The sequence below is a fragment of the Pristis pectinata genome, chromosome 23, assembly GCF_009764475.1.
Source record: "Pristis pectinata isolate sPriPec2 chromosome 23, sPriPec2.1.pri, whole genome shotgun sequence".
Lineage (NCBI taxonomy): Eukaryota > Metazoa > Chordata > Chondrichthyes > Rhinopristiformes > Pristidae > Pristis > Pristis pectinata.
The window spans coordinates 29,537,080-29,560,863 of record NC_067427.1 but is presented as its reverse complement, the minus strand read 5'-3'; the positions used below and the strand labels follow the sequence as shown (position 1 = coordinate 29,560,863).

The 23,784-nt window shown below is 47.5% G+C and overlaps 1 protein-coding gene across 6 annotated transcripts in view; it reads left to right on the top strand.

Moving 5' to 3' along the window:
• Window positions 1-23,784, top strand: part of LOC127581956 (glutamate receptor ionotropic, NMDA 1) — a 103,563-nt gene that overhangs the window by 5,632 nt on the left and 74,147 nt on the right. For all 6 annotated transcript variants that reach the window (XM_052036752.1, XM_052036751.1, XM_052036750.1 and 3 more), the window contains exon 2: window positions 5,288-5,422. In XM_052036752.1, the coding sequence (XP_051892712.1) occupies window positions 5,288-5,422 (135 nt within the window). The remainder of the gene's footprint in view (window positions 1-5,287; window positions 5,423-23,784) is intronic.

Sequence of the window (23,784 nt, the reverse complement as noted above, 5' to 3'; positions counted from 1 at the left end):
ACCAAAACTGGACACAATGTGACCTCACCAATACCTTGTACAACTGCAACAAAATACCTCAGCTTCTAAACTCAGTACCCCAACTGATGTCCCATCACAGTTCATGTTTCCAGTGCCTCACCTCCCACCGCCCCCCGCCCCACTGAAACTCATCCTAATACCTAATACTGGACCTAAGACTAGAGCCAAACTCAGCCACTGTCTGCTCACCTTTTGACATCCATTTTCCTTTTGATCTCTAACATCTTAAGATGTACAGGATGATAAGAGGCATAGATCGAATGGACAGTCAGAGACTTTTTCTCAGTGCGACAATGGCTAACATGAGGGGGCATAATTTTAAGGTGATTGGAGGAAGGTATAAGGGGGATGTCAGGGGTAAGTTTTTTACACAGAGAATGGTGGGTGCATGAGACACACTGCCTGCAGAGATTGTGGGGACAGATACATTAGGGACATTTAAGAGACTCTTAGATAGACACATGAATGATAGAGAAATAGAGGGCTATGTGGGAGGGAAGGGTTAGATAGATCTTAGAGGAGGATATAATGTCGGCACAACATTGTGGGCTGAAGGGCCTGTACTGTGCTGTAGTGTTCTATGTTCTATGTCTTCAAATAAAAGCAAGATTCAGTGGAATATCCAGCTGGTCAGGCGGCAAGTATGGAGAAAATTTTGGGTGACACAGTGATGCAATGGTCTCCCGATGCCAGAGACCCAGGTTCAATCCTGACCTGGAGGGCTGACGACTTGGAGTTTGCATCATCTCCCTGACAGCCTGCGTTTCCTCCGGGTTCTCTGGTTTCCACCCACAGCCCAAATATGTGCAGGTTGATAGGTTAATTGATCACCGTAAATTTAGCGTGGAGGTGAGTGGTAGAATCCAGGGGAGTTGTTGGGAATGTGGGAAGAATACAAAAAATATGGGATTAATGTAGGATTCATGTAAATTGGTCGTTGATAGTGGATTGGGAGGTTGGGGTGGGGCGCGAAGGTCCTGTGTCTCTGCTGTGTGTCTCTATGGTTCTCTACGCTTCTGCAATCAGTGAGTGCTTCAGGTCAATGATTTCTGATCAGAATTGAGAAAGAGAGTCGGGTAGGAGGGATTGGGCAGGAGAGGAGGCCTGTGATGAGGGACGGGGAATCAGGAGAGGGAAGAGGCAGCGGTGCAAAAGAGGAGAGCAGTGGCACCTGGAAAGGAGCAAGAGATGGGTGTGGAGGCGTGGAAACCGGAATGGTTGGTCTGTGCTGCCTCTGGGACCTGTTGAGGTGATGTTCTTCCTTTAGACTGAGCTTCACTGTAGTGGAGCAGGGATTGAGGGCAGGGAGGTCAGAGTGGGAGGGGCAAGAATAAAGTGAAGATGGCCGCAAGCACAGCGTCACTCCTGCAGGTGATCTGCCAATCTGTATCTGACCTGCTGTGCAGCTGGGTCACCTGCTCATTTACCCCCATATAGGTGGGACATCTCCCCATTTACTCCCACAGGTGGGGAATCTCTCCATTTACCCCCATGTAGGTGGGGCATCTCTCCATTTACCCCCATATAGGTGGGGCATCCCATTTACTCCCACATAGGTGGGACATCTCCCTTTACTCCCACAGGTGGGGCATCTCCCCATTTACCCCCATATAGGTGGGGCATCTCCCCATTTACTCCCACAGGTGGGGCATCTCCCCATTTACCTCCACATAGATGGGGCATCTCTCCATTTACCCCCATGTAGGTGGGGCATCTCTCCATTTACCCCCATATAGGTGGGGCATCCCCTTTACTCCCACAGGTGGGGCATCTCCCCATTTGCCCCCATATAGGTGGGGCATCTCCCCATTTACTCCCACAGGTGGGGCATCTCCCCATTTACCTCCACATAGATGGGGCATCTCCCCATTGACCCCCATGTAGGTGGGGCATCTCCCTATTGACCCCCATGTAGGTGGGGCATCTCCCTATTGACCCCCATGTAGGTGGGGCATCTCCCCATTTACCCCCATATAGGTGGGGCCTGTCTGTCTAGTCCCCTATAGGTGAGGTACCTACGCACCTACCTACCCATATAGGTAGGGTACCTGTATGTTTACCCTCCTCATATAGGTGAGGTACCTGTCCATTTAACTCCTATGTAGGTTGGGAACCTGTCTGTTTATCCCCCTCCCATATATCTGTTTACCCCATATCAGTGGGGCACCTGCCCTTTTATCCCCAGTACAGGCAGGGCAACCGTTTACCCCAAGTGTAGATGACGGCACCTGCCCTTTAACTCCCCCTACAGATGGGTGATTTGCTCCTTTGCCTCCCAGTTTTGCAGGTTCTCTGCTGTTATGCTTTCCAGAATATGTGGACCAAACCGTTCCCGTGACACTTAGAAATGTAGAAACAGAGGGAGCAGGAGTGGGCCACTTGGTCCTTTGAACCTGGTCTGCCATGGAGATACCACAATGGCTGATCATCCAAACCCTGTTCCTGCTCTCTCCCTGTGTCACTTGATCTCCTTGACCATAGAACAATATCTAACCCTTTCTTGAATTTATTTGAATTTATTTAATGATTTGGCTTCAACTGTTTTCTGGGAGATGGAAATTTCTCTCATCTCAGTCTTAAATAGCTTCCCCCTTTTCTCCAGACTGTGACTCCTGGTCCTGGATATAGGGAATATAAACCTAATTGACCCAATCCCTCCTCATAAGTCAGACCTGCTGTCCCAGGAATCAGTCTGGTGAACCTTCACTGCCCTCCCTCCACAGTAAGAGCATCCTTCCTCAGATAGGGAAACAATAACTGCACACAGTAGTCAGGCCCAGACTCACCAAGGCCCAGACTCACCAAGGCCCAGACTCACCAAGGCTCTGTACTACACACAGTACTCAGGCCCAGACTCAGTAAGGCCCAGACTCAGTAAGGCCCAGATTCACCAAGGCCCTGACTCACCAAGGCCCTGTATGGCACACAGTACTCAGGTACAGACTCACCAAGGCTCTGTACTGCACACTGTACTCGGGTACAGACTTGCCAGGCCCTGTACAGCAAAACATCCTGGCATCTATACTCAAATCGTCTCGATATGAAGGTCAACATACAATTTGCCTGTTAATTGCTCGCTGCACCTGCATACCTACTTTCATCAGCTGATGCACAAGGTCAGACAGTTCTTGCGGCACCTTCCCCTTTCCCAATCTCTCACTGTTCAGATAATAATGTCTTTCTGTTATTAACACCAAAGTGGATAACGTCACATTTATCCACATCATCCTGCATCTGCCCATTCATTTGCCCACTCACTCAACCTGTCCAAACCACATTAGAGCTCCTCTGTATCACCTTCACACCCCACACTCACACCCATCTTTGTGTCATGTGTACACTCTGAGATATTACATCTAGTTCCCTCATCCAAATCATGAATTGTGAGTGGCAGGGGTCCCAGCAGTGATCCCTGTGATATCCCACTCGTCACAGCCTGCCACTCAGATAAAGACCTGTTTATTTCCACTCTATGTTTCCTGTCGACAAGAGTCCTCTGTCCACATCACTAATCCCAGCCCAATCCCATGTCCCTTCATTTTGCATGCTAATCTTTTACATGGGCCTTATTGAAAACCTGCATCTTAAATACACCCCATCCGCTGGTTCCCCTTCATCCATTCCGCGAGTTACGTTCTCAAAAAATCCCAGTGGTTTGTCAAGCATGATTTCCCTTTGTTGACATTGATCCTGTCCTTCATCTCCCAGTACTACGCTACTGCATCTTTTATAATGGACTCGCCACCGATGTCAGGCTAACTGGTATATAGCTCATGTTTTCCTCCTTTCATAAACACAGTAAAACTCTGATAATCTGACTATTCGAAAACCCTATTGGTACGGCATGTGGCTCACCAGGTGATGTTTGCTGCACTCCCCTTTAACTAACTAGTTCCTTGGTTCCTACACTCCCTTTAAACTTACCTGGCTCACATTTATTACAATACTGTGCAACATCTTCAAAAAAGAGTGTGTTGGGGTATCAATAGAAACAACATCAATAGTCTGGAAAATCTGCCAGTCCTGAGTCTGCCTGATTATCGGTGTTTTACCACAGTGGGTTATATTAGCTAACCTCCAATCCATAGAAACTCATCGAGAGTCTAATGAATGTTGGACAATGACCAGCAATACATCACTATTTATAGGGCCCAGTCCTGAAGTACTCTGGGATGCAGACAATTGGACCCTGGGGATTGTCAGCATTCAACTTATATGACCTCTGCTTGGACCAATCTCACTGGATATACGTGACCTCTGGTTGGACCACTCTCACAGTACTTATGTAGCCCATAGTTAGAACACACCCACAGTATTTATACAGCTCCTGGTCAGACCAGTCCCACAATATCTAAGTGGCTTTTTGTTAGACCAATCCCACAGTGTTTATATAGCCTCTGGTTAGACCACTCCCATCATATTAACATGGCCTTGTGTAGACAAATCATATGATGTCAACATGGCCTCTGGTTAACTATTTCCATGGGTTTTATGACACCCCTGTTCAGACCCGTCCCAAGGTATCGATCCAGCCCCTTGTTAGACCACTCCCATGTTATAGTGGACAGGTGCCGGGAGACGCAGAAATGATTTTCAGGAACTGGTGGATGCATCCATTGGGAAATATCAAGTTGGCTGAGGATACACTCTCTAGAAAATGGAAGTGTGGGTTCCCTGATTGAGGTCTTCAAATTATCAAAACTGGCTCTGGAGAAACAGCTTCCACTTGTGGGAGAATCCGGAACAGGGCAGTCACTGATGGAGCAGATTGGAACTTATAGAGGACTCTCTTCACACAGACTGTGCTGGGAAGTGTTGAACTCTTCCTCCTGTTGTGGGAGGAGGGCAGATGGTTGTTGGAATCAATAACATTTACACATTTAAAGTGATTTAATTTCATGGGCGATGGGGCTGGCGGATATGCGGGAGGTTTGAATAGACATGTGGAATCTAAACATTGGCCTCGACTGGTTAGCTGGCTTCCCTACTACACAGCCACAGGGAGCAGGGGAAGAGTTGCCATTACTTGCCTGGAGGGGGTAAGATTACCTGCAGTGTGGGGTAGGAGGGGGAGAGAGGCTGGCTGCCTGGGAGGAAGGAATGTGAGAAGTAGTCTTGTGGTTGGAAGTATGAGAGGTGTGTTGGATGGGAAATGATTCGTTGTACTGACTGGGCTCTGGGCCCTCCAGGTTAATGAGGCCTCGAGGAGAGGAGGAGGACTCAGTTCCCATGTATTTCTCATCCCTTTGTGTGATTCTATTTCTAGGTGTATGCGATATTGGTGAGTCACCCACCAGGTCCTAGTGACCACCTCACGCCAACGCCAGTGTCCTACACTGCTGGCTTCTACCGAATCCCAGTGATTGGCTTGACGACACGCATGTCAATATATTCTGACAAGGTAAGGAGCATCCAATCAACTGGGGCAGCTGACCACATCCGTCCTGGGGTGGAGACACTTGATGCATTGTTCATGTCAGTTTTACCTCACTGATAAAATGTATGGTCTCTCTCATACCATAGGGAAACTTTGCAAATCGTTTCATCGTGCTTAAGACTGGTATCTGGTTTATACATCAAATACACAGTTGCCCAGTGGAATTGTAATCTCTGACTCAGTCCTGAGCTTCCACTGCATCATCCATGCTCCTCTCCTGAGCCTTTGCTTCTGCCCCCATCAAACCTCTACTCCCAGAAACACCCAATGTCTCCAATCAGCCAAATCCCAAACTTCATCAATAGGATTCAGCCTGTCTCAGGATTAACAATCTAACCAATAACATCCAAAGCTCACTCACTTGGTGTGAGCTCTTGGCAAGCCTTACTCGAGGAGGAGAGGTTAACAAGGAATCAGACATCGACTGTGACAAGTTCCTGGGATCTGCTCAGGGAGACAGGGAGAGGGAGAGAGAGAGACAGGGAGAGGGAGAGAAAGAGGGAGAGACAGAGAGAGAGAGAGAAAGACAGAGACAGAGAGAGACAGAGACAGAGAGAGCCAGCGTGGATCAAAGCATCACATCATATCAAACTTGTTTACTTTTTCTGAGGACATAATGATCACTGCAGGAGAGGGACTGGGCACCAAATAGCATCCCATTCCTCATTTAACACATTGCAGTGGAGGCAACCAATTTACCTGAATCAGGAATTAGTTGGGATGTATGGAAAATGGTTGCATCATCAAAATGACAAGATGTGATGAGTGGGGTCCCTGGCAATCTGTACTGGGACCTCGGCTTTTCACCATGTCTGAAAGTGATGGATGAAGGGAAAGGTAGCCTACATGTGTTGAAGGCGACGTTAGACAGTAACTGGTACAGCCAGTAGCAGGAAGTTGCCAAGGCATCTAATAAACCTTGAAAGTAGGTCTAGGCTTCTCAGCAATGATACCAGAAAATACCCTGTCATTTTTATATTCACTCTTAGGGTATAAGCATCGCTGGCAAGGCCAGTATTTATTGTCCCTCATTAATTGCCAGGGAGGGTGGTGCCAGCAGTGGTGATCCTTCTGGTGAAGGAACTCCTTCATTTTGCTAGGACCCAGCAACAATGAAGGACCGGTGATATATTTTCAAGTAAGGATGTGTGTGACATTGAGGTGTTCCCCTGTATCTGAAGCTCTTGTCCTTTTTGGTTGTAGACATCACGGGATTGGGGGGCGGGTGAGTTACTGCTCTCCTGGGAATCTTGCACGTCACAGCAACGGTGTAAGGACTTGGAGGCGAATCTGCAGGTGGTGCTGTTCCCATGTACGGTCTGCTCTTCTCCTTGGTGGTAGGGTCATGGGTTTGGGAGATTATGTTGGGGTATCCTGGGTGAGAAACTGCAGTGCACTTTGTAGCCAGTACACACTGCAGCCACTGTGAGCCGGTGGTGGAGGGAATGAATGTTTAGAGAGGTTTATTGGGTGCCAGGTGAGTTGGATGATTGGACCTGAATGGTTTCTTGATAGGTGTTGGAGTGTCCTCATCCAGGCAAGTGGAGAATATTCCATCACACTCCCAACTTGTGCCCTGTAGAAGGTGGAAAGGTTTTGGGATGTCAGGAGGTGGGTCACTTGCCGCTGATGTGCTCTTGTAGCTACAATTTTTATATGGCTGGTGAGATGATTTTCTGATGTTGATGGTGGAAAGCTCAGTAATGGTCATGCTATTGAATGTCAAGGTCAGGTGCTCAGACCCTCTTTTGTTGGAGATGGTCATTGCTCGGCACTTTTGTGGCGTGAATGTTACTGCCGGATTTTCACCCCACAGATCTTGTTGTGTACAAGTCTTTGGAGAACAATGGCGCTGTGGACAACATCTCCCATTACTTCGCTGTTGACTGAGAGGAGATGGTAACTGGTCTGGATTTGTGCTGCTTTGTACAGAGTTCAGTTATCCAGGCAAATTTCCACATTCTCCAGCAGTTGCCCATCTTGTGACTTTACTGAAACAGACTGGTTAGAGACAAGTTTTCAGCACGGTTTCTATGCCGTTGCTTGGTGTATCCAGCTGTTGGATGCTTTCTGAATTTATCCCGTTTAACACAGCAGCAATGCCACACAAGATGGTGGAGGGTGTCTTCAATGTGAAGACAGGTCTTTTCTCCACGGGCAGTTGTGTGGCGTTCACTGCTGCCAGGATTGTGACAGACAGATGCATCTGCTGTTGGTGAAGTGAAGAGGGCAATGTCAAAGGTTTCTTTGTGCTGATTCCACCACCCACCAGAGACAACATCTGGAACAGCGGTGGTGGTGCACCGAGCCGCACATGATGGGGCATATTGAAGCCCAGAGATGATTCTGGAGGGGAGGCTTCAATATGTGTGTCCTCTGTGTCCCCACCAGTGTCTGTGCTTCTTCCATTTGCTTTCACTATTGAGGGGACTGATTCTTCATCAGTTCCCTTACCTAAGATGAGAGGTGAGAGGAGGAAAGTTCAAAGGAGATGTGCGGGGCAAGTCTGTTACACAGAGCGGTGGGTGCCTGGAGTGTGTTGCCAGGGGTGGTGGTGGAGGCAGATGCGATACAGGTGTTTAAGAGGCTCTTAGATAGGCACATGAATGTGCAGAGAATGGAGGGATATGGGTCATGTGCAAGTAGAAAGGATTAGTTAATTAGGTGTCATTTGCTTAGTTAGCTCGTTACAACATCATGGGCCAAAGGGCTTGTTCCTGTGCTGTACTGTTCTATGTTCTATGTAAGAAAGGATACAGTATAATAGCATTGGAGGCAGGAGATTTACCAGGCCAATTCCTGGGGTGAGAGGATTGTCCTATCAAGAGGTTGTGTCTGTATTCTTTGGAGTTTAGAAGAATGAGGGATGATCTTACTGAAACATATGAGATCTTAGGAGGTCATAACAGTGAGATGTTGAGATGTTTCCACTAGTGGGAAAGTCCCAAATGAGAGGACATAGTTTCAAGATAAGGGGCTGATCATTTAAAACTAAGGTACATAGAAATTTCATCTGCAGAGTGCAGTGAATCTCTGGCATTCTCTGCCCCAAAGAGTTGAGGAGGCTGGATGGTTAGACATGTTTAAAGTAGAGGTAGATCATTTCTGAAAGATCGGAGCATTGAGGGTTATGGGGACCTGGCACAGTGGGGGAGTTGAGGCCTGGGATAGATCAGCTGTGATCATATTGAATATCGAGGCAGGTTTGAAGTCCAGGTGGCTTACACCTGCTCCTATTTCCTTGAGAGAGATGGGAGGAGGTCAGCAGGAGGTTTCTCTGTCCATGTTTGACCCGATGGAGGCACACTCTGCCTGGGACCACCTCCTCCAGATGTTGACCACAGCTTCGAGTGTGGCCAGGTTAGGATGTTGTTTGCCTGGTGTTTGGAACATTGCTCCCAGTTCCAGCAAACTCCCCTTGATGTTAGTGAGTAGCACGCTGGGGGTTGGCTGTGAGTACCTTTGTTATGCCTGATGTCGTGGTTGTTGCTTGATCTGGTTTTATTTCCTTTCTGTTGCAGTTTTGATACAACAAAGTGTTGAGTGAGACCATTTTAGAAGGCAGTGAAATGTTCTCCTTAGTAACACGGGTCTGGAGTCACCAGACCAGGTGGGAGGGCAGGTTCCCTTCTCAAAGCATGTTAGCGAACCAGATGCATTTTTACAACAATCCAATCATTTTCACCATGACTGACACCAGATTTTTAATTTGATTTAATTTACTTTTGTTCGTTTAAAATTCTATCTGCATGGTGAGATCTGATCTCTTGTTATCATTAGTCCTAAACATGGGACTCCTCACCTATTAAGTCATAACGCAGCCGCACTCAAACTGCTGCTGATGTCAGGGATCAATTGGAAATGTCAAAACTGGAATTGATGAATTTTTGATAGGTAAAGATATTAATTTAAGGTAATGAATTGCTGGCAAAACAGGATTGATCAGCTGACGAGGCTTGAAGAGCTTATAATGTTCCTTCTTTATTTGAAAAGAACTTGCCCTGTTTTACTCTGACCCCTCACTTCCATCTTGATGTAAAATCAGTGTTATAGCTGGAACTCACCTACGCTGAAATAGTTAAGTTTATTGGTATTGGTTTATTATTGTCACACGTATCGAAATACAGTGAAAAGCTTTTGTTTTGCGTGCCAACCAGACAGATCAAGCCATACATAAGTACATTGAAGTAGTAAAAAGAAAACAGAGTGCAGAATATAGTGTTGAGAACATTGTTAGTAATTCTTATGGTCTTAGCATTGAGATTTAAAAGAGTACTAGAATGATTATAATAAATGTAACAATAGATCTGCTGAACCAATCTCGCAAATGGACCTACTAATTATTCATTATTTAACAAGTGGTTCAAGGGTAATAAACCCCACAAGGGGGTAATAGACAATAGGAGCAGAAGTAGACCATTCGGCCCTTCGAGTCTGCACTGCCATTTTGAGATCATGGCTGATCCTCAACAATCAATATCCTGTTCCTGCCTTGTCCCCGTATCCCTTGATTCCCCTATCTATAAGAAACCTATCTAGCTCCTTCTTGAAAGTGCCCAGGGAATTGGCCTCCACTGCCCTCTGAGGCAGTGCATTCCACAAATTCACAACCCTCTGGGAGAAGAAGTTTTTCCTCACCTCTGTCCTAAATGGCCTAGCCCTTATTCTTAAATCATGCCCCCCGGTCCTGGACTTCCCCAACATCTGGAACATATTTCCTGTCTCTATCTTGTCCAATCCCTTAATAATCCTTTATGTTTCAATCAGATCCCCTCTCAATCTTCTCAATTCCAGCGTGTACAATCCCAGTCTCTCCAACCTCTCAGCATAAGACAGTCCCGACATCCCTGGAATTAACCTCGTAAGCCTACGCTGCACGCCCTCTATAGCCAGGATATCCTTCCTTAACCCTGGAGACCAAAACTGTACACAATACTCCAGGAGTGGTCTCACCAGGGCCCTGTACAAATGCAAAAGAATCTCTTTGCTTTTGTACTCAGTTCCCCTTTTAATACAGGCCAACATTCCATTAGCCTTCATCACTGCCTGCTGCACTTGCTCATTCACTTTCAGTGACTGATGAACAAGGACTCCTAGATCCCTTTGTATTTCCCCCTTACCTAACTCCACACCATTCAGATAATAATCCGCCTTCCTGTTCCTGCTCCCAAAGTGGATAACCTCACACTTATCCACATTAAACTCCATCTGCCAAGTATCTGCCCACTTACCCAACCTATCCAAATCACCTTGAATTCTCCTCACTTCCTCTACACATGTCGCACTGCCACCCAACTTTGTATCATCAGCAAACTTGCTAATGTTATTCACAATGCCTTCATCTAAATCATCAACATAGATCGTAAACAGCTGCAGTCCCAGCACCGAGCCCTGTGGTACCCCACTAGTCACGGCCTGCCATTCTGAGAAACATCCATTCACCCCTGCCCTTTGTTTCCTATCTGCCAACCAGTTTTCTATCCATGTTAATACCCGCCCCCCCAATTCCATGAGCCCTAATTTTACCCACCAATCTCCTGTGCGGCACTTTATCAAATGCCTTCTGAAAGTCGAGGTATACAACATCCACTGAATCTCCCTCGTCTATTTTCCTGGTTACATCCTCAAAAAAAAATCCAGTGGATTATTCAAGCATGATTTGCCCTTGGTAAATCCATGTTGACTCGACCCAATCCTATCATTGCTATCCAAATATGCCGCTATTTCATCCTTAATAATGGACTCTAGCATCTTCCCCACCACAGATGTTAGGCTACTGGACGATAGTTCCCCGTTTTCTCCCTCCCTCCTTTCTTAAAAAGTGGGATAACATTAGCCATTCTCCAATCCTCAGGAACTGACCCCGAATCTAAGGAACATCGGAAAATGATCACCAATGCATCCACAATTTCTAGAGCCACCTCCTTTAGTACCCTGGGATGCAGACCATCTGGACCTGGGGATTTGTCAGTCTTCAGCCCCATTAGTCTACCCATCACCATTTCTTTCCTAATGTCAATCCACTTCAGTTCCTCTGTCACCCTCTGCCTTTTGTCCATCCTTATCTCTGGGAGATTTCTTACGTCTTCCCCCGTGAAGACAGATCCAAAGTACTTAGTAAATTCGACTGCCATCTCCCTGTTTCCCATAATAATTTCACCCGATTCGGTCTTCAAGGGCCCAACATTGTTCCTAACTAACTTCTTTCCCTTCACATACCTAAAAAAGCTTTTGCTATCCTCCTTAATATTCCTGGCTAGCTTGCCTTCGTACCTCATTTTTTCTTCCCGAATTACCTTTTTAGTTAAATTCTGCTGCACCTTAAAAATTTCCCAATCTTCTATCTTCCCACTCAGCTTGGCTCTGCCATACTTCTTCCTTTTTAACACAATGCTATCTCTGACTTCCTTTGTCAGCCACAGTGGCCCCTTTCCCCTCTTTGACTCTTTCCTTCTCTGGGGAATAAACTGATCCTGCACCTTGTGCATTATTCCCAAGAATACCTGCCTTTGCTGTTCCACTGACAATTCTGCTAGGATGCCCGTCCAGTCAACTGTAGCCAGCTCCTCCCTCATGGCTCCATAGTCTCCTTTGTTCAACTGCAAAATTGACCCTTCTGATTTGACCTTTTCCCTCTCCAATTGCAGATAAAAACTTACCATGTTATGGTCACTACCTCCCAATGGCTCCTTTACTTCGAGTTCTCTTATCAAATCCTGCTCATTACACAGCACTAAATCCAGAATAGCCCTCTCCCTGGTCAGCTCTCGTACCAGCTGCTCCAAGAATGCATCCCAGAGGCACTCTATAAACTCCCTTTCCTGGGGTCCAGTACCAGCCTGATTTTCCCAGTCCACTTGCATATTGAAATCCCCCATAACTACTGTGACATTACCCTTGCCACATGCCAACATTAACTTACTATTCAGCTTGCACCCAATATCCATGCCACCGTTCGGAGGCCTGTAGATAACACCCATTGGGGTCTTTTTGCCCTTACAGTTCCTCAGTTCTATCCACACTGACTCTACTTCTCCTGATTCAATGTCCACCCTTGCAAGGGACTGAATCTCATTCCTCACCAACAGGGCCACCCCACCCCCACTGCCCACCTTCCTGTCCTTACGATAGCATGTATACCCTTGAAAATTCATTTCCCAGGTCTGATCTCCCTGCAGCCATGTCTCCGTTATCCCAGCAACATCATACTTACCCATTCGTATCTGAGCTTCAAGCTCGACTACCTTATTCCTGACACTCCGTGCATTCAGATATCGGATTTTTAACCCATTTCTCCTCTCTCCCTTCATATTAATGTTCCGAAATTGTGTAGTTCCTACCTGTCCTCTACCCTCCATCTCACTATCCTCTCTCTCATTCTGGATCCCCTCCCCCTGCAAATTTAGTTTAAACCCCCCTAAGTTTGCAGACATGCCAGGGACAATGAATAAAAATAACTAAAAGATTAAAACTAAAAGCAGACACAAAGAGTAGATGGCAAAGGAGAAAGAGTTGCATCTTCATAGGGAATAAAAACAAAGAGGAAACACTACAGATGCCGGAAATCCTGACATAACAACAGAAAATTCTGGAAACACTCTGCAGGTCAGGCAGCATCTGTGGAGAGAGAAACAGAGTTAAAGTTTTCTCCCTTTCCCATTTCTGATGAAGGGTCTTTGACGTGAATTGTGAACTCTGTTTCTGTTCCCACAGACCTGCTGAGTGTTTACAGCGTTTTCGGCTTTTTTATTGCATCTTTACAGATCCTTCGTGACTTCCCAAAGCTGTTGATGGCGGATGAGTACTCGTGAAATGTACTTATTATTAACACAAGTCAGTTTGTGGACAATAAGATTTCACAAGCAGCGATGTGATAATGATCAAATATTTAGTAACATTGAACAAGGGATAAATATCAACCAAAATACTGAAGGTAATTCCCTTGAAATGAAATTTATATGGACTTACAGAAGACATTTGGGGTGATCTGTTGGAAGTGTATAAAATTATGAGGGGCATAGATAGGGTGGACAAGCAATATCTTTTTCCCATTACTTAGTGATCTAATACCAGAGGGCATGCATTTAAAGTGAGAAGGGGTAGGTTCAGAACAGACGTGAGGGGTACGTTTTTTACTGAGAGAGTAGTGGTGGATGCCTGGAATGTGTTGCCTGATAGGGTGGTGGAGGCAAATTCATCGGGGGCTTTTAAGAGGGGCTTGGATGGGCACATGAATGAGATGAAAATGGAGGGATATGTGCATTCTGTAGGTAAGAGGCAATAGCTATATCGGCACAACGTTGTGGGCTGAAGGGCCTGTTCTGTGCTGTACTGTTCTATGTTCTATGTTCTATTTGACAAGGTGCTGTATAATATATTTGTCTTCAAGACTGAAGAGGCCATGGGAAAAAAAGGGGCTTCAGTAACATGGAAAGGAAGTTGGTTAACTGGAGGGAAACAGAGTTGTGACGAGAGGTTGATTTCTAGGGCACTGGAGTTCTGCAGGGATTTATCCGAGGATCACTGCTTTCCTCCATAGTTATTAGTGATGTGGACTTGGGTGGACAGGGTACAATTCCATATCAGCAGACAGAGCAAACGTTGGAGGGCCAGTGAGCTGTGAGGATGAATGTGATACACCAGGGAGATAGAGACAGGCTGCTGGAGTGGGTGGGCAGCAGCTGAAGTGTAATGCTGAGAACAGTGAAGGGTTACATGTTGAAAGGAAAGATGTGAAGGGAGAATAAACCTAGAGGGCACAATTCTAAATGGGAACAGAGCGAGCTGGGGGCAGAGTTCTTTGAAAGTTAGAGAGTCATGAAGTCATGGAGTTATACAGCATGGAAACAGCCCCTTTGGCCCAAACAAGGGGCCTACCTGAGCTGGTCTCATTTGCCTGCCTTTGGTCCATATCCCTCTAAACCTTTCCTATCCATGTACCTGTCTAAATGGCTTTTAAATGTTGTAATTGTACCTGGTTCTACCACTTCCTTTGGCAGTTCGTTCCACATACCCACCACCCTCTGTGTGAAAAACTTGCCCCTCAAGTCCCCTCTAAATCTTTCCCTCTCACCTTAAAACCTATGCCCCCTAGTTTTAGACTCCCCTGCCCTGAGAAAATGACTTGTGACCATCCACCTTATCTATTCCCCTCATGATTTTATAAACCTCGATAAGGTCACCCCTCAGCCTCCTGTGCTCCAGGGAAAACAGTCCCAGCCTATCCAGTCCCTCCTTGCCCTCTAGCCCTCCAGTCCCAGAGCAGGTTAATAGCGCAGGTTGAGAAAGTGATTACAAAAGCATTCGGGACCCTGGGCACTATAAATAGAGACAAAGAGCACAAGCAAAAGGAAGACATGATGAGCCTTTATAAAACACTGGTTCGGCCATAACTAGAGTATCCTGTCCAATTCTGGGCTTCATACTTCAGGAGAGATAGGGTGGTTTAGAAAGAGTGCAGAAGAGATTTACTGAAATGATTCTGGGGATGAAGGACTTTAAGTCTGTGGACTGACCAGAGCTGGGCTTGTTCCCAGTGGCAGCGGGTGAGGAACCAGCGACGTAGAATGAAGATGATTGGCAAAAGAATCCAAAGGGACTTGAGGAAAAAACAGTTTGATGAAGTGATTGGTTATAGTCTGAGATGTACTGCTGGAATAATATTCAAGGTAAATTCAAATCTAGTATTCAGATGGGAGTATCAGACGGAAAAGAATTTGCTGGGCTCTTGGGAGAGGTGAATGAGACCAGCTGAATTACTCCTCCATGGAGCCAATATCGACTCAATATAAAGCCTCCTTCTGCACTGTCCTGTAATTCTATGCTTCTGTGACTCTACAAGGCAGTCAATCAACGATGCATGGATTTTCCAATGTGAAGGAGCCCAGACTGTGAGCAGTGAATATATTAAACTTGGGAATGTGCAAGGGAATGTGAAGGGAGGAAGACAAATGCGTCACCTGCCCTTTCACCTCTTCCCCACACACTGCCCCGGGGCCCAAACCCTCTTACCATGTGAAGCAGCATGCTTCCAAATTCCTTCAGTTGTTTTGCATTTTCACCAGCCCCAAGCGTTTGTTACTTTGCACTTTCTCCCCGTTTGTCGGTTCACCTCTCCTGCACCTCCTTCACTCTCTCCTTCCCCATTTCTCTCCATCTACCACCACGTCTCCTGTCCCACCAGGGGCCCTAACACCCTTGACCATTGCTATACAACCATTAAAGATGCCTTCCAAGCCACCCCTCGCCCTCGCTTTGGTAAATCAGACCACCAGGCTGTGCTCCTTCTCCCTACATACAAACAGAAACTGAAACGGGAGGATCCGGTACAGAGAGTTGTGCGGTGCTGGTCTGAGGAAATAAATGAACTTCTATGCAACTGCCTTGAGTCAGTGGACTGGTCCATGTTCAAAGACTCAGCTGCCAGCCTAGATGAGTATGTCCCCACCATCACGCACTTTATCAGCAAGTGTGTTGAGGACTGTGTACCAAAGAGGACAATATGGGTGTTCCCAAACCGGGAACCATGGATGAACCGGGAGATCCACTCCCTACTGAAGTCGAGGGCTGCTGCATTCCATTCAGGTGACCCTGACCTTTACAAGAACTCAAGATATGACCTCTGTAAAGCTATCAGATACGCCAAGGGACAATACTGGTTCAAAATAGAGTCCCAGGACAGCCATCAGTTATGGCAGGGCTTACATGCTATAATGGGCTACAAAATGAAGTCAAGCTGCATAGTTAACAACAGCGCATCCCTTCCTGATGAGCTTAACGCATTCTATGCGCATTTTGAACAGAAGGGGAGTGTATTGTCACCACCCACCCTGACAGCCTCCAATGCAACTGAACCCGTGGTCACCGTTGAGGACATAAGATCAGTCTTCCGGAGAGTGAACCCAAGGAAAGCATCTGACCCAGATGGTGTCCCTGGCCGTATGCTCAGATTTTGTGCTGATCTGCTGGCGGGGGTATTTGCAGATATATTTAACCTCTCCCTGCTTCAATCTGAGGTTCCCACCTGCTTTAAGAAGACCACTATCATCCCGGTACCTAAAAAAAAACAAAGTAACATGCCTTAATGACTACCGACCAGTGGCTCTGACATCCACCATCATGAAGTGCCTCAAGGGGCTGGTCAGGGCACGCATCATCTCCAGCCTCCCAGACAACCTCGACCCATTGCAATTCTCCTACTGCCGAAACAGGTCTACAGTGGATGCCATCTCCCTGGCCCTATACTCGTCCCTGGAGCATCTGGACAGTAAAGGCATCTACGTTAGACTATTGTTTATTGACTACAGTTCCGCCTTCAATACTATAATTTCAAGCAAACTCATCATGAAACTCCAAGACCTGGGACTCAACACCTCCCTCTGCAACTGGATCCCTGACTTTCTGACCAACAGACCGTAATCAGTGAGGATAGGCAGCAAAACCTCCAGCACGATTATTCTCAACACTGGTGCCCCACAAGGCTGCGTCCTCAGCCCCCTACTCTACTTTCTATATATTCATGACTGCATGGCCAGATTCTGCTCTAACTCCACCTACGAGTTTGCAGATGATACCACCATAGTGGGCGTTATCTCAAATAACAATGAGTCGGAATACAGGAAGGAGATAGAGAGCTTAGTGACATGGTGCCATGACAGCAACCTTTCCCTCAATGTCAACAAAACAAAAGAGCTGGTCATTGACTTCAGGAAAGAGGGCGGTGCACATGCACCTGTCTACATCAATGATGCTGAGGTAGAGAAGGTTGAGAGGAGTGAACATCACTAATAGCCTGCCCTGGTCCAATCATGTAGATGCCACGGCCAAGAAAGCTCACCAGCACCTCTAATTCCTCAGGAGGCTAAAGAAATTTGGCCTGTCCCCTTTGACACTCACCAACTTTTTTCGATGCACCATTGAAAGCATCATATCTGGATGCATCACGGCTTGGTATTGCAACTGCTCTGCCCAGGACCGCAAGAAACTGCAGAGAGTTGTGGACACAGCCCAGGATATCACGGGAACCAGCCTGCCCTCCATGGGCTCTGTCTATACCTCTCGCTGCCTTGGTGAAGCAGCCAGCATAATCAAAGACCCCACCCACCCGGGTCATTCTCTCTTCCCTCCTCTCCCATCAGGCAGAAGATACAGGGGCCTGAGGGCACATACCACCATACTCAAGGACAGCTTCTGTCCCACTGCGATAAGACTATTGAACGGTTCCCTTATACGATGAGATGGACTCTTGACCTCACAATCTACTTTGTTGTGACCTTGCATTTTATTGTCTACCTGCAATGCACTTCCCTGTAGCTGTGACACTTTACTCTGTACTGTTATTGTTTTTTCACCTGTACTACCTCAATGCACTGTGTAATGAATTGATCTGTATGAATGGCATGCAAGACAAGTTTTTCGCTGTACCTCGGTACAAGTGACAATAATAAACCAATACCAATACCATCTTAAACTCGTATATCTCCAACAGTTCCCAAATTGGATGCATCAGGAATGTTAACTCTCCACAGAGGCTGCTGGATCTGCTCAATAGTTCCAATAATTTTTAAAATTTTTATCTTAGCTGTCTGTTACTTTGTAAATAAAAGCCAAACTGCTGGATGAGATCCCATCCAACAAATCACTCCAGGGTATCTGTAATTCTACATATAAATCATTCAGATCATACTCAAGCAAAATCTAGTTTGCAAGGTATTCAAGTTTACTAATGACGCAAAAGTAAGTGAGAGTGTTTGTTGTGACAAAGCCATTTGGACTCTGCATGTGAGTGAACAAAAACTGGATAAATGCAGTTTAATGCAGAAAAATGTGGGAGGATTTAAAAGGCGGACTATTATCTAAATGGAGAGAGATTCCACGTGAGTGGCATACAGAGGGATCTGGGTGTTCTTGTCCATGAAACATAAAAAACGAGCAGGCAGGTGCAGCAAGTAATTAAGAAAGCAATTGGCATCTTGGCTTTTATTGTAAGGGGGTTGGAGATTAAAAATAGAGAAGTGTTGTTGTACTTGTACAGGGTGTTGGTGAGACTGCACCTGGAGTACTGTGCACAGTCTGGATCCCTTTATTTAAGAAAGGATATGTTGGCACTGGAGGTAGCCCAGAAGAGATTCAAGGGGATGAGAGTGTTGTGCTATCAGGAATGTCTAAAATAAGTTAGTCCAGTATTTTCTATGGTTTCGAAGAATGAATGGTGATCTTATTGAGATCCTAAGGGAGCATGACGTGGGTAGATGCTGAGATGTTTTCACTCACAGGAGACTCTTGAACGAGGGACATAGTAATGAGATGAGGGGCCGGTCATGTAAAACTGAGGTGCGTGGGCATTTCTTCTCCCTGCGGGTGGTGAGTCAATCCTCTGGAATTCTCAATCCTGGAGGGTTCTGGAGACTCGATCACTAGGGATCTTTAAAGAATTGGTCGATAAATTTATGAAAAATCAGGGAGTTGAGGGTTATGGGGAACTGGCACTGAAGAAGAGTTGAGGCCCGGGGCAGATCAGCCATGATTATATTGAATGGTGGGGCAGGTTTGAGGGGCCGAGTGGCCTTCTTCTGCTCCTATTTTCCTCTGCTTATTCTTGTGTATAACTCACTTCTATAGATTATAGAACCATAAGGTCATATAGCACAGACACAGGCCCTTCAGCCCACCATGGACAAACTGACCATCAAGTATCCATCTGTACCAATCCCACCAGCACTTGGAACTTCCCCTCCTGTGCCTCAGTGGTTCAAGCGCTCATGTTGTGACAGTCCCTCTGCCCATCACCTGAGCAGTGCATTCCAGGCTGCAACTGCCCTTCAGGTGAGAAAGTTCTTCCTCAGATCCCCTCTAAACCTCTTGCTCCTTACCCTGAACCTGTGCCCTCCAGTGTTTCCTCTGCTATGGGGAAAAAGTTTCTCACCACCTACCCGACCCCCTTGTGATTTTGCATGACTCCGTCAAGTCCCCTCCTTGGCCTCCTCTGCTGAAGGGGATACAAACCCAGGCTTTCCATAATGGACGCACTCCATCCCATGCAACATCCCTGTGAATCTACTTGCTGGAGGGACTCAGGATTGATGAAGGGTCTCGTCCACGAGACGTCGACAATTCCTCCCCCCCCCCAACGGATGCTGCTTGACCCACTGCACAGAAGACAGTGGAAGGACTCAACAGGTCAGGCAGCATCTACAGAGGAAAATGAACAGTCGATGTTTTGGGCCATCAGGATGATGAAGGGTCTCGGCCGGAAACATCGACTGTTCATTTCCCTCCACAGATGCTGCCCGACCTGCAGAGTTCCTCGGGTGTTTTCTGTGCGTTGCTCGGGATTGCCAGCACCTACGCTCTCTCTTGTGGCTTGACCCACTGAGTCCCTCCAGCAGATTGTTTATTGCTCCAGACGCCATCTTCTGCAGTCTCCTGCGTCTCTATCCTGGCGAAGCTCCTCTGCACCCTCTCTAGGGCGATCAAGTCCTTCCTATCATGGGATGAGCAGAACTGCACACAGTGCTCCAGCTTTGGCTCAGACAATGTCTCACAAACCACCCGCATGGTACAGGCTGCAGGCTATAACTCGCTCCTGAGGATCTGCCAATCTACAGGGGGACGGGAGACACTTCTTGTGTTTGGTGGTCCTGGACAGTAGATCTCCAAGTGAAACGTTAGACATGTGGCTGGGAAAGGGTCCTCCACTCACTGATCACATTCCATGGGAAATATGACCTCAGACCACAAAACTGACAGGTTATGTTGTAACTGGTAGTGAATGTGACCTGTAAAGCTGCCTTAAGTGGGTGTATGGAATATTTCTTTACTGCAGGGACTCTACACCTTAATTTACTTCCTGCTGAACTAATTAGGCAGCTATGCATCCATCAACTGCCGTTCAGCAGAACTGGCTCTACTGGTTCACCCAGCAGCTCTGATCAGAATGCAGTTCAAGCCAGCTCCAGGCACAGTCCAGTGGGGTGGGCAACCATGCAGTGTGAGATCTCACTACCTCCATGCAGTGTGGGCAACCTTGCTGCTCCCATGACTGTGAGCAATCTTGGTGCTCCTGTGCAGGGTGAGGAACCTCGCTGCCTCCAAGGAGTGTGAGGACCTTTGCTGCTGGCATGCAGTGTGGGCAACCTTGCTGCTCCTGTACAGCATGGGCAACCTTGCTGATCCAGTGCAGCAGGGGGAACCTTGCTGATCCTGTGCAGTGTGGGGAACCTTTCCATCTTCAGGTAGTGCATTCGTTGCTGTTTTGCGTCCGGCGGTCTCAGTACCCCCTCCACCACCTCAACCCTTCACTCCTGCTCCTATTTTCCTTGCTTAGTGAGCCAAAGATTAACACTGGGCTATTTGGGGATGACATGAACAAGCACCTTTCCCACAGGGGTCCCTGGGATCTGGGAGTCCCATCAGCAACGGCTGGAAGTGCTGTGGAAGGGCTGGAATGCCCACAGTGGGAAATAATGAATCCTTATGTCTGATGGGAATTGGAGGAAAGGGGGAGAAATGGAAATGAGGTGCAGATTTGTCACATTCTGTGTGAACAGCAGAACAGGTCAAGTACCTGGTCCAGAGTAAGGGCCAGGGCAGAGGTCATGATCAGCAGGGAGCCACACACACACACACACACACACATGCACACACACACATGTACCGCGCGTGCGCACACACACACCACACACACACCTCACACACACACCACACGCACCCACACACACACCGCACACACACACACCTCACACATAAATACTGCACACACACCACACACACCGCATACCACACACACACCACACACACACACCACATGCACACATACAGACACACACATACACACACTCACACACCCACAAACCCACACACATGACCACACTCACCCACAAACACATATACAGTATATACACACCCACCCACACACACCTCTCACACACATAAACACACACACACACACACACACACACACACAGCCCACGAGCTGGGTGGAGGAAAGGAAAGGAGATCCCCCAAGTTCCAATTGGGAAATGAGCCTAAAATTATTATGTGTGTGTGTGTGTGTGTGTGTAGTGTGTATGTGCTCTGTGTATGTGTGTGTATGTGTGTGTGTTTATATGTGTGAGAGGTGTGTGTGGGTGGGTGCGTATATACTGTATATGTGTTTGTGGGTGAGTGTGGTCGTGTGTGTGTGGGGAATTGTGGGTATGTGAGTGTGTGTTTATGTGTGTGAGGTGGTGGTGGATATGTGTGTGTATATGTGTGAGAGGTGTGTGTGAGAGGTGTGTGTGTATGTGTGTGAGAGGAGGGTGTGTGTGCGTGTGTTTATGTGTGTGAGAGGTGTGTGTGGGTGGGTGGTGGTGGGTATGTGTGTATATGTGTGAGAGGTGTGTGTGTGAGAGGTATGTGCATGAGAGGAGTGTGTGTGTGGTGTGTGTGTGTGTTTATGTGTGTGAGAGGTGTGTGTGGGTGGGTGTGTATATACTGTATATGTGTTTGTGGGTGAGTGTTCTCGTGTGTGTGGGGGGTTTGTGGATGTGTGTGTGTATGTGTGCGGGGTGGTGGTGGGTATGTGTGTGTGTATGTGTGTGTATGTATGTGTGTGTGTATGTGTGTGTGTGGTGTGTATGTACGTGTGTGTCTGTATATGTGTGTATGCATGTGAGAGGTGTGTGTATGTGTGTGTGAGAGGAGTATGTATGTGTGTGTGTATGTGTGTGTTTATGTGTGTGAGACATGTGTGTGGGTGGTGGTGGGTGTGTGTGTGTATGTGTGTGAGAGGTGTGTGTATGTGTGTGTGAGGTGTGTGTATGTGTGTGAGATGAGTGTGTACGTGTGTGTGTATGTGTGTGTGTTTATGTGTGTGAGAGGTGTGTGTGGGTGGGTGTGTATATACTGTATATGTGTTTGTGGGTGAGTGTGGTCGTGTGTGTGTGTGGGTTTGTGGGTGTGTGAGTGTGTGTGTGCGGGGTGGTGGTGGGTATGTGTGTGTGGGTATGTGTGTGTGTGTATGTGTGTGTCTGTATGTGTGTGTATGCATGTGGGAGGTATGTGTATGTGTGTGATTGTGTGTGAGAGGTGTGTGTATGTGTGTGTGCATGTATGTGTGTGTATGTATGTGTGTGTGGTGTGTGTGTATGTGTGTGTCTGTATGTGTTTGTGTATGCGTGTGAGAGGAGTGTGTGTGTGTGTGTATGTGTGTGAGATGTGTGTGTGGGTGGGTGTGGATGTATGTGTGTGGGGTGGTTGTGGGTGTGTGACTGTATGTGTATGTGTGGGTGTGGGTGTGTGTGTGAGGTGGTGTGGGTATGTATGTGTGTTGGGGTGGGTTTGTTTGTGTGTGTGGGGCGATGGGGGTGGGTGTGTTGGTGTGTGAGAGTGTGTGTATGTGTGTGTGGGGGCATGTGGGTGTGTGTGTGGGGGTGTGTGATGTGGGGGTGGTGTGTTGGGGGGTTGGGTGTGTGTGTGTGTATGTGTTGTGGGGTGTTGGGGTGTGTGTGTGGTGGGGTGGGTATGTGTGTGGGGGGTGGGGGTGTGGGGTGTGTGTGTGGGGGTGTGGGGTTTGGGGTGTGTGTGGGTGGGGTGGGGTGGGGTGGGGTGTGGGCTGTGTGTGTGTGTGTGTGTGTGTGTGTGTGTGTGTTGCAGGGGCTGGGTGTATGTGTGTGGGGGGGGTGTTGGGTGTATGTGTGTGGGTGAGTGTGTGTTGGCGGGTGTTGGGGTGGGTGTGTGGGTGGTTTACAAGATGCACCCCACCATTGCATCCTTTGTATCATCTCTGCAGCCTGTATCAGGTGAAAGGTCAGGGGTCACAGGGGCACGGCTGGAGCCACATCTGGTCAACGCCATCCTGAGGCAGAACTACCTCCCCATCCCTCCGGTGCTTGCTCTAACCCTGGAATGTCCGACCCAGAGATAAACGCTGCCCCTTTCCGCGGTGCCAGTGTCCGTCGGTGAAGAAGTCAGCTCACGGTCACGGGGCAGGTGAACGAGCCCGGCCCCAGCTCACGGCTGGCAGAAGCTGAAATCTTCAGCATTCTGCTCCTCAGTGGGACGTGGGTCTTTGCTTTCTCAGAACACTGAAGCTGAGGTCAATAGATTTTTGAGCATGATGAGAACGGGTGGCATAGTGGTGAAGAGGACAGCACCCTGGCACAGCTGGTACACCCGCTTTCTCACAGCTCCAGTGATCCAGGTTCGATCCTGGCCTCCGGTGCTGCCTGTGTGGAGTTTGCACATTTCCCCGCGACTGGGTGGGTTTCCTCCCGCATCCCAAAGACGCGCAGGTTGGTGAGTTAATTGGCTGCTGTAAATTGTAGGTGAATTGGGGCAGTTGATGA